This window comes from Triticum aestivum, chromosome 1D (assembly GCF_018294505.1).
Source record: "Triticum aestivum cultivar Chinese Spring chromosome 1D, IWGSC CS RefSeq v2.1, whole genome shotgun sequence".
NCBI lineage: Eukaryota > Viridiplantae > Streptophyta > Magnoliopsida > Poales > Poaceae > Triticum > Triticum aestivum.
Window position 1 is genome coordinate 324,560,629 of NC_057796.1, and position 11,088 is coordinate 324,571,716.

The following is an 11,088-nucleotide window of genomic DNA, read 5'->3' on the forward strand; positions in this document are numbered from 1 at the left end:
AGCAGGGGTACTTTCGTAAGGTGGCGGCGATCACTAATCACTAAAGAACACAAGATTAGAAGAGGACCTCAATCTCAATGAGTCGCCGCGGTGTCTGGTTCTTAAACAGAGAGCACTTGATGACGTGCGATGCCCTTGGCCATAATTAATCCACTAGGTTACATTAGAGAACTCGAGGAGTACTAGTGGCATGGCCATTATTTTAATTTTTTGAATAATAGTATAGGACGGTGCTGCAGCTAGTGCTGGCAGGGCGCACGTCCTCGTCCCTCCATTATTTCAGGAAGACCCAGGCTACCTGGTCAGGGCCCAACACATAAAGTTTTAACAGTGTTACACTTTGACCACGGTTACTCGGTATCCATAAACCTGTCAGACACCACAGTGGATCGAATTTTTCATTGCCTAGATACTAGAGTAGAAAACTTGCGCTCTGCGGCTCTGCTCTATTCCTGTTTTGTTTATTCTGATGATGCGTTTTCTCTTCGTCCATGATTTGTAAGGACGTTGCTGATGCTTTACGTATGCGTCGTGGCAGTGCAATGAATCACAAAAGGTCGAAGTGCATCATTGCCCCAAGGCTTCAATTTTAAGATCGCAATCTAACATAAATGCCACGCGTAGTATTGAAGACAGAAGCAATGATCGCAATCTAACATAAATGCCACGCAATCTAACATAAGGTTTCGTTACTCAGTTCGATAATTCTGAGTAATCTGAAATTCTATAAACCGAGCTGTGGTGTTGCCTAAAATGCAGCATAAAATGTGCACATTTTTTTCTCGAGTTAAAATGTGCACATTTTAGCACGTACTACTACAGTACAGTATATGTGTGTCATCCCGAATTGTCTGACGAGCTCACGGACGAAGCAAACAGAATACATAATTTTGAATGATTATGCCCCCCATCTCGCAAAAAAAAATGATTATGCCCCGCAAAAAGAAAAAGAAAAACTTTGAATGATTACGACCATGTGTTCAGAATCTGAACGCTTGCGCTCCAAAATTCCGTTTACATAAGGTAAATACCGGCATTTAGACATAATCAAAAAACTTGTATAAATATGGAGTATTGACAATTTTTAGCACGAATCACGGCAACCCCTATAAATTCACTCGCCATGCCTCAGACGTTACTCCGCAGCATCAAGCAGCTAGCCATATCTCGTCTCTCTCGTCTCACTCCTCTGTTTCTTTCCCGTCGACCACAGAGTGACATTGAGGTTGCAATCCAGCTAGAAGGCCATCCTACAGTCTGCAGCATTGCCATGGACGCCACAAAGACAGCAGCCAAGGCTGTGGCGGCAGGAAACGGCGACGGAGACGCCGCTCCGTCCGCCGCGCCGAAGCCGGTGCCTCGGCAGGAGGAGCCGCTGCCAGGAGACGCGGCCGACCCGGCGCCTGCGAAGGCAACGACGAGCGCTACTGTCGCGGAGAGCGGCGTGGAGGACGAGCAGGTGGAGAGGTTCTACGCGCTGCTGGCCAACATCCGGGCCATGAGGGGCATGAACGAGAGCGGGAGCGACGATGCCGGCGCGAGCTCGGAGGGTGCCAGCGAGGTCTGCGGCGGCGGGAGGAAGCGCGCGCGCTGGGCAGAGCCGCCTTGGAGGCCGGCGTTCAGGATGGAGGACTTCGAGGACGCCAGCGCGTCCAAGAAGGACATGAAGGACGACGGTGCCGCCAGCCATCGGCGCCCGGGCAAGGAGACCAAGGACGAGGATGGCGGGAAGGAGGACGACGTGGCACGGAATGGCCGTGGAGTCGTCACGCCGTCCCCAGAGAGGAAAGTTTGACTCTCTATCGCCTTGTCGCTGATACTGGCTGCGCGCGAAACACGTGTGGTCACGTGTTCTCCGTGGGCGCGTCGTCGGTGGGTCACGGAGGAAAGCTCCATATGCTTGCGCTTATGCCATGTCCAGCGACACATTTTAAGCGTCTTACCTGCTGTTGAAAATAATTTTATAAATGTTCAAGCCCACAGGTACATGGACACATGTGCGTTTCTTCCCGGAATAAAACTTGCCCTGGTTCATCAGCAAAGCTAAAATCTTTATACTGCACGCAGAAAAGATGTACCCACGCTAAGGAATCCGATGCCACTGCAGGGCAATGCCGCTAGAGGTTATATCTGCGGTCTTTCTTCACTGGATCAGAGTGTAATTCGTTTTCGTGTACCTGACGAATCGTATGAATATCATGGCTTCGGCGAGTTAGATGCTATGATGATACGAACTTTTGGACGGTTGGATCTCTGATCCTATGGCATCTGTGCAATTTTTGTATTTATGCGTAATTTCCAAACTCTCTGAAGGCTTTTCTGTAAAAAAAACGACATTCTGGGGGCCGTTGGATCTAAGATCTAGGAGGTCATATGACCGTATCATCTATGGTGCGGGAAGTAACGGATCATCGCAAGTGGCACCGCTCGGTACAGCATCTCCAAACGCAATCACCAAACGGACACCCCAAACGTCCACGGACATCTAGCCAAGCGAAGGCCATCCAACCGTGTTTTACAACTTTCCTACTTTCAAATGATGAAAACACAAATTGTGAATGAAATTTAAGCTAAGTATGATATATTACATTACATGCAAACTAACAAAATTAATGAGTTTGATATATATTACATGCAAACTATCCAAAATTAAACTAAACTAAACTAATTTGAAACTAAGTAGCGGGCAGTGACCTATTAGACATGGCATCCGAGGCCACATGGACCGTCAGCGCCGCCGTCGTTGTCATTGTTGCTGTTGACGCCTAGGATGCCACAGGTACGCACTCACGCGTCAGGCTCCAGCCTCTGTGTTGCTTCTCGTGTCCACCGCCGCCTTGCGCAGCCCCTGCTCCTTCGGAGCTCACGCTCTGACTAGACGCCGCCGAGGAGGAGGACGCATGCGCTGATCCGCAGTTGCGTGCATTGGTCTCCTTGGTGGTCTTGGACCGATCCAAGGCCCACGCCACCACGAGCCCCTCGTCGGAGAGAACTCAGGGGTGGGGCCATTGGATCTTGGCGAAGGAGGTCGAGCGCACTGTAGGCGCTGCTCCGTTGGAGTGAGGGCTTTGGAGCCCCCGGACAATGAGAGGGATGTGTCGCGTGACCAGCCGCAGCCAATGTAGTACTCGAGGCGGGTGCGCGACTTCGGTGGGGATAGTGGCTCCTCCTTCCAGACGATGGGTTAAGCGTTGCTTGGTGCCTGGCTAGCGACGCTGCAGGGACGACAACTCCTCTAGATGCAGCATCCGGTCGGGATGTCGTGGTTCGACGGTGGGGGCGTTGGCAGCTAGCTCGGAGCGTTGCGGATAGCTGCCAAGCATAAGCACAAAGGAGCATGAAAGTATAAGCACAAAGGAGCATGAGGATGGCGTCACGCCACGTCCTAAGGGACCTGGGCTCCACGACGACGACCCATGAGGGTAATGACACAAAGTGCCACTGCCGCTAAGTCCGAATGGACGGACATCGGTTTTCACCTGGAGCCTTGGCATGGGGAGGAGAATCGCGACGACGTCCTTAAGAGGACGACAACACACGCGACCGTCACCGCCAAAGTGAAGAGCTTTGGCTCTATAACTTTCCCGTGCCAATGCGAAGCACCTAGGTCATCGATCCCTACTAGACGCCACCCTGATATCCAGGACGCCAACTTGCTCACCACCGCCAACTGCCGACCCACGATCATTGCAAGAGATGCCCAAACCTGGTGGAGGGACAACCCAACCTTAGGCCATAGGCACAACCGGTCTGGCCAGGCCTTGGACCGTTGCCGGTCCCCATATGACCATGCTGGGTCAAGAGAACGAACCTCTAGCCTCTTTGAAATAATACATGCCTATTTAAACCAAGATAAAATCACAAGTTTCGGAAACTAAAACTCAAAACTTGGTGTGCCCTCATGCGGAATCCGACAATTTTGTGGATCACTAAGCAATCATATGGTCGGAGAGGGCTGGGTAGGTGCGTGCCCCTGCGAATTTCCAATCCAAAGATGCACCTTTTAGCCCTTTCCTCATGCCATCAACCTTGGTGAATTCTTCAAAAAACCGAGGAAACGGTCGTGTGGGCCATAATTCACTCCCTACTTATGAAATATACGCACTGAGTTAAATAGCCTTCGAGGACAATATTACATACTATTGAAATTTAAGCACAAATGTATTAGATCAAGCACTTGTGATGAGCTTTAACACTACTCTTTACTAGCAAAATGCCCATGTGTTGCAACTGAATCAACTTTATTCTAGTGATTCACTATACGCCCTCCATTTTTATATACAAGACCACAAACTCATATTACAGATACCAAGGTAAAATTTAATGCATACTTTGCAAGTCAATCTTTTTTTCGTTTATTGGAATCATTAATACGCAACATGCATGCAAGAAAACTGAGTGGAGGGACTAGCTAGTGTCATTATGACGGCATGCATACAAGTATTAAACAAGTTGCTAGTACGAGGAAATATCATTAATTCTTTCCTCGATTACTGTTTGTGGCCTTGTATAGATGCAAAACGTATATCCCATAGTGGCCTTCTATAAGTAAATGGAGGAAGTAAGAGAATTTTGTTTCTTTTTTTTGCGGGGATTTTTATTCGGTTGAGATTGAGATATGTTGTGGGAGGGAATCCATAGGCAAAGGTAAGGATTATATGATGTGATTGAGATTGTGTATGCACAACTATGTGAGTTGACTTTGTTGTTTGTTTGCAAGGGATTTCTTGCTATTGATGATTTATCTAATTTATGTTGATATCTTTGCAAGGGATTTCTTTCCCCACAAACAAGGTGGTGTGTGGTCGGTTTAAAAAAAATAAGTTAATGGGTTTACAGCGTTGTTTGAAAAAAAACTGAGGAAGGAGGCATGTATCAATGGGAGTTGTGGGGACAATGGAAGCGAAACCAACAAACTCCCTTTAATAGTAGATACTATCATCTTCAGTGCACTTCCCATCATAAATAAATGTTTTATTATATCCAGATCAAGCAAATATTTATCACAAATTTTTAAAACCATTCAAATTATGTATACAACTCATTCATTATACATTGGGGGAAAGCTTAAAAAGTCCATTCATTGATCACAATTTTTTTCTTGGTAGCTTACCAAGTAGACAACCAGTTTCTCAAATCTCAAAAAAAAAGAGAGCGGACAACCTGATTGAAAGATCTACTCAAATGATAAGTGATACTCGTGTGGCATAAAGTAACATCACCCTAACATTTTTTACACTAAAGTTGTCATTCGGAAAAAATAAAAACTAAAACTTGTCATCCAAACAGAAAGTTGTCATGTTTCATAACTAAACTTGTCATCCTCGGGCAACTAAGCTTGTCATAAAAAAATGTCAAGGCGGAATTGCTTCGCGCCACACGTGTGTATCATACAGCGAAATCTGCTATAGCGGGCTGATTAGGACTCGTTGTACTTACACTGACTAACTGTTCAGATTCAGGATTCTTAGAAAAAAAATAGGTGCTCAGTTTCATTGGGCTGCGACCCAGCCAACAGCCCAAAAGCTCCGGATCCTAATTTGCAGTCGCCCCACTAGCAACGCATCCGACGGCAGCCACGTTCGAGCGAGGCCATAAAACCCCCTGGCCAGTTCGGCTGCCGCCATCGCATTTTCTAGGGTATATCTCCGCCTCGATCGCTCCTCCGCCACCTCGGCGCTCCGTCGTCTTCTCACGTGAGCGTGCGAGAAGCCACAGGAACCGAGAAAAATGGTCAGACCCTAACTCCGATTCGTCTATGTGCTCTCCAATTGGTAGTGAAAATTTGTCTTTGGTGCTTTGCTCTGCATGGCCTCTGTTCTTGTTCGATTAGCCTAGTTGACCTGCAATATGTAATTTGCATTGCCCATGTCTTGATCCGATCGGTTGCTTATTTTTTGTTTGAGGCTGTAGAGCACACCTTCGTTTTTAACTAAGGTGGCATTCTTCTTGAGACAAATCTTCCTGTCATTTTGATCTGCATGTAGAGTGAAGTGCGGTCATTCCTGTCAACACGATACGTCGATCGACGACCACTTGGTGTAGTGCATTTTATACGCATGGTTCTTGTGATGAGGTGTTATTTATGTGTTCTCGCACCATCATAGCCATTTTTAATTCAAAACGTTAATTGTGTGATACACAAGACTAGTCACTGGATCATATTTTTGTTTTTGCTAGGGAGCTATCTTAATGTAGCTCTAGAAACAGCGCGTACCGCATAGTGGAATATCCTTTTTGTCGATTTCTAGTTATGACGGATGCAAGTTGGATGAGTATTGAGATTTATTTGTTTCTGCTTGTCCATGCCAATGGGCACTGTTTTTCTTCTTCTGAAAGTTTGATTGCTCTAGTAAATTGCTAAAGGAATTTAGCCAATTAGGATGTTGGGATGGTTTAACAGCCATTTTCGTTCAGTTTCTGTATTATTAATGTGACGCTTCCACGCTATCGGGAATAATACACCACTGCTCTAGAGGTAAAGCTTACATCATTTGTGAAGTTATCGCCCATTCTGTTGTCCAATCTCTGGTATGGTCTGTAGAAGTAGGACAAAGGTATTAAGTTTTTTTTCAGTAAAGCAAAACCTTTATTAGCTAGATTGTTCTACTTGTGCTGATGGTTTTCTATGCCATTGAGTCACATAATGAAATAATTAGTCCACACATAGATAGAAGCACAAGGAAGTAAGGATCAATTTGTAAAGAAATCACTGGGTATACATTTTCCTTTTCTTTCTGTCGACAGGCGAGGGGTCTGAAGAAGCATGTGAAGAGGCTCAATGCCCCTAAACATTGGATGGTTGAAAAGCTTGGTGGAGCATTTGTAAGCATATTTGATAACTCTAAATATGCTGTTCAAATTTTAAAGAATAACGGGATATGCACGTGCTATATTTGCTCAGTACTTATGATAATTTCTTTTGAGCAGGCACCTAAGCCGTCTTCTGGTCCCCACAAAGCTAGGGAGTGCTTGCCATTGATCCTTATGCTCAGGAACAGGCTGAAGTATGCTCTGACCTATAGTGAAGTTGTTTCGATCATGATGCAGCGACATATTATGGTTGATGGGAAGGTTAGGACTGACAAGACATATCCTGCTGGATTCATGGGTAATTTTTCTTGCTTGCTTGTGATTGATCCAGATTTTCAATACGCACTAGTAATTCATTTCTTGTTTATGAGATGTTGCATACTCTGTTATTAACTTACTCTGTTCTGCAGATGTTGTGTCAATTCCGAAGACAGGGGAGAACTTCCGCCTTCTTTACGACACCAAGGGTCGCTTCCGTCTCCACAGCATCAAGGATGAGGAGGCTAAGGTAAAAGCACCTGTACAATTGTTCAGAATACGAGCTGTTCTTGCTCTGTATGCTTCTCTGTGATATGGTATTTTTACATCAATCGGTATGCTTGTGTGATATGCTAAATTCACCACCGTAATTTTTCATGTTCGGTGTGTTTCTTTGATGCAACCAAGGAACTTGAAGCCAGATTGTTAGAAGTCCAACCCATTCAAAAAAATCAAAAGACTTGTATACCGATTAAGTTGCTTCCCTAAAGCCCACTCTCGTTTTGATTTTTCTAGTTACTTGTTCGTACTGTTTTCTGTCCAAAATTCCCAATGCAGTTACATATGTACACTTCGCTCAGGTTGTTTTCTGTTTTGCTTTTCAAAAACTAAACTCATTAAATGGTAAAAAGAACATATTCCTAGTGATGATTATCTTGTGGCTTGAGAATTACTCCGTATATCACTTTTTGCCGGAACCCTTTTCTGTTGTTGAGTTTGTAATCTGTTTTGCAGTTCAAGCTCTGCAAGGTTAGGACTGTGCAATGTGGGCAGAAGGGTGTCCCTTCCCTCAACACCTACGACGGCCGCACCATCCGCTACCCTGACCCTGCCATCAAACCCAACGACACCATCAAGATTGACCTGGAGACCAATAAGATTGTGGATTTCATCAAGTTTGAGGTCGGGAATTTTGTGATGGTGACCGGAGGCAGGAACACCGGGCGCATCGGGGTGATCAAGAGCAGGGAGAGGCACGAGGGCAGCTTCGAGACCATCCACGTCGAGGATGCCCTCGGCCATCAGTTCGCCACCCGCCTGGCCAACGTCTTCAGCATTGGCAAGGATAGGAAGTCGTGGGTCTCTCTTCCCAAGGGCAAGGGCATCAAGCTCACCATCATTGAAGAGGCAAGGAAGCGCATTGCTGCGGCTTGATTTCAGAACCCTCCTGGAATAAATAAATGGATTAGTTGTGACTTGTGAGGAGTCATTTAGAATGTTAGATGTTCCTATTGGAGACGAGCCATGTTTTAGTTCTGCGTTTGACATTCGTTGAACTGTTCTAGTTGTTGCGTTACTTTGAGCACTGAAAGTAATTGATAAAAATAAATTGTTTTGCCGATCTTTTAGCAAATGAGGCTATGTTTTAATTAGTTCTCACGCAGGAAATCTAAGATACCTTGCAATGTTTTTTTATCTACATTATAAGAACATTTGCTGTACCATTCCATTTGCATGTGGACTTCGAGGTGGTACTTATTTTTTGTTGCACATAGTCCTATAGAGGCGACAAGACATGCTTGACATGCTTGTTGTTGTTGGATTGACGGTGGTGCGACAGTGACGGGAGGTGATGCGGTATTGGACGTCTTTGTCTTTCAGTATCTCCTTCAGCAGTATTCGGCTACCAAGAGTCGGTAGGGAATGATGATCGTGTCCTTGCCGAAGGTGGTGGATCAAAACTCGATTTTGGGAATGAAAATCCCGAGACCGGCCTATGGCTGGACTCCTCACCACCGGCGCATGTGCGGTGTTTCCTTCTTGAAGGCTTAGCCTAGGGGTTGCGTACTTTTTGTCTTTACCTAGGTGAAGCTACGAACGTGAGGCATGTGGGTTTTCTTTTTCGGGTTGAATTTGTTCTGAAATTTATTTCTTAAATAATACTAATAGAATACCTGTGCGTTGCCACGGGCCTTCTAATATTTTTGTTGGTTGCATATTGAAGCATAATGCATTTCAAATTTCACATGTGTAGAAAGATTTCCAGTAACAGTCGACAATTATACTTGATGCAATGTATTTTCATTTTCCCACTTCACTTGCATCTCCATTATTTCTTTTTAGTTGCAATGTATTAGAAATGTAATTTGACAACATATACATGAAGAGCATAAAATCATATACTTCCTCCATTCCTAAATATAAGTTTTTTTAGAGATTCCAATACGGACTATATGCGGAGCATAATGAGCGAATCTACACTCTAAAATATGTCTATATTAGGGATAAAAACGGCGCGAAAACGGATGGAACTGGGTGCTACCATATTTGTTTTCATATTTTTTTGCAGAAGCGGAAACGAATACAGAAACCTCGGAAATGAATACAGAAACAGATACTACCGGAAACAAACACGGAGCGAATACAGAGCGGACACGGAAACAGAACGGTGTGTTGACCGGAACTTAAAGCCCCCTTAAATCATGGAGAAATACAGACAAAAAAAAACTAAATGATGGAATTGTTAACACGGCTACAAAATAATATGGTTAAGTTGGTAACATAGGGTAGTATTGTAGTAGTACATGAAAAATTTCATATAGGGTCTAGCTGAGTATGTGTGTGGTAGTAAAAGTTGGTACTCTAATCATACATTCTACTCATTGTGTCATTGTGTGTTGTTTGATAGTTGGGCTGCAAAGCAGTCATGGGCCTATAGTTGAAACAGAAATTCCATATTAACGAAAACGGAAAGTTCCATTTCCACGTGGGTTCCGCCGGAAAACATCATTTCGTTTTTGTTTTCGTTTCCGCATAAAAAATTTCATTTCCATTTTCATTTTGCAAATTTCCATTTCCATTTTCATATTTTCTCTCCGCTTCCATTTTTCCTCTGGAAAAGCGGAAACTTTCCACTCCATTTTCATCCCTAGTATATATACATCCGTATGTAGTTCGTATAGAAATCTCTATAAAGACTTATATTTAGAAACGAAGGGAGTACAAAATAACCCAACACACTCTTGTAACGAATAAATTATTGTTATCTAGAATATAAATATAATGATGATAAAATAATTGCATGTATCTTGAATATGAAAATAAAATAGATAAATATACTTGTCTGTGCTCGTGTGCATCTTTTGATGCATAGACCAGGGTTATACTCCTTTTCGAAAAAAAGAAAAAGAGGTTGTACTGAAAAAGACGCAACGTTCATTATGTGGAAGTTTCACATACCTTATGTTATGTAGTTCTCCCGCATAAAATCTATGCTACCCACCAATGTTTGTTGATCCACATTATTTAGAACATTTGCTATACCATTCCATTGACATGTGGACTTTGAGGCGGGAATTTTATTTTAGCCCATATACGTGATCTTATTGATAGAAGATTTGGAAGTGATTATGAACTACATATATGTAATGTTTTGTGCTTGAGTTTAGGTACGTGTGCATCTTTACAACATCTAAAAAATTATAGCAATGTTATAACATGTGATGTTGTGCAACTTCTAAGCATCATGCAAAAAATATGAAAAGGGGTCAAATGTATCTGGATAAGAAGTGAAAATATTCAACTTAACTTTTTAACATGACATATTTTCTCCTATTTTTGGGTGATTTATTATGGACCGTTATTTGTTTTGAGATTTTTCTCACAAGTATATAGACCATAGATTCAACAATCCACTCTTGCACGCACATTTTCTTTTCCATCTGTAAAGTCCTCTTTCGTTCCCAATATTCCAAAACCACCTCAATTAGTATGAAAAATGTAGGATTAGTTTGTCATGACATATTGAATCCTATAAAAACTAAAAAAAATACATGAATCTATAAAAAAATGGTTGCATCGTAGGTTAACGCAATTCCTATATCAAATTTCTTTGAACCAAAGGCTCTAAATTTCCTACATGGCAAACAAATGCATAAGCCAATGTAACCCCTTTCTATCTATTTTTTGTGGGTGGGTTGTTGCTACATGTGTTCATTACTGAAACTGAGAAAAGAAAACCTCCCAGAATCACCCAATATTCCAACAATTTGAGTTGTTGCCGTATACGATACGATC

General features: G+C 43.3%; 2 protein-coding genes across 2 annotated transcripts; both read left to right on the forward strand.

Moving 5' to 3' along the window:
* The first annotated feature begins 1,128 nt into the window (after nucleotides 1-1,128).
* On the forward strand, nucleotides 1,129-2,013 carry LOC123169411 (NRR repressor homolog 1-like). The gene has a single exon (XM_044587268.1). It carries the CDS (start codon nucleotides 1,271-1,273, stop codon nucleotides 1,793-1,795), a length of 525 nt encoding a protein of 174 aa, XP_044443203.1. The 5' UTR covers nucleotides 1,129-1,270; the 3' UTR covers nucleotides 1,796-2,013.
* A 3,564-nt stretch (nucleotides 2,014-5,577) lies between these two features.
* Nucleotides 5,578-8,413, forward strand: LOC123169412 (40S ribosomal protein S4). The gene is made up of 5 exons (XM_044587284.1): nucleotides 5,578-5,733; nucleotides 6,748-6,825; nucleotides 6,931-7,111; nucleotides 7,224-7,321; nucleotides 7,807-8,413. Exons 1-5 carry the CDS (start codon nucleotides 5,731-5,733, stop codon nucleotides 8,224-8,226), a joined length of 780 nt encoding a protein of 259 aa, XP_044443219.1. The 5' UTR covers nucleotides 5,578-5,730; the 3' UTR covers nucleotides 8,227-8,413.
* Nucleotides 8,414-11,088: the final 2,675 nt, after the last annotated feature.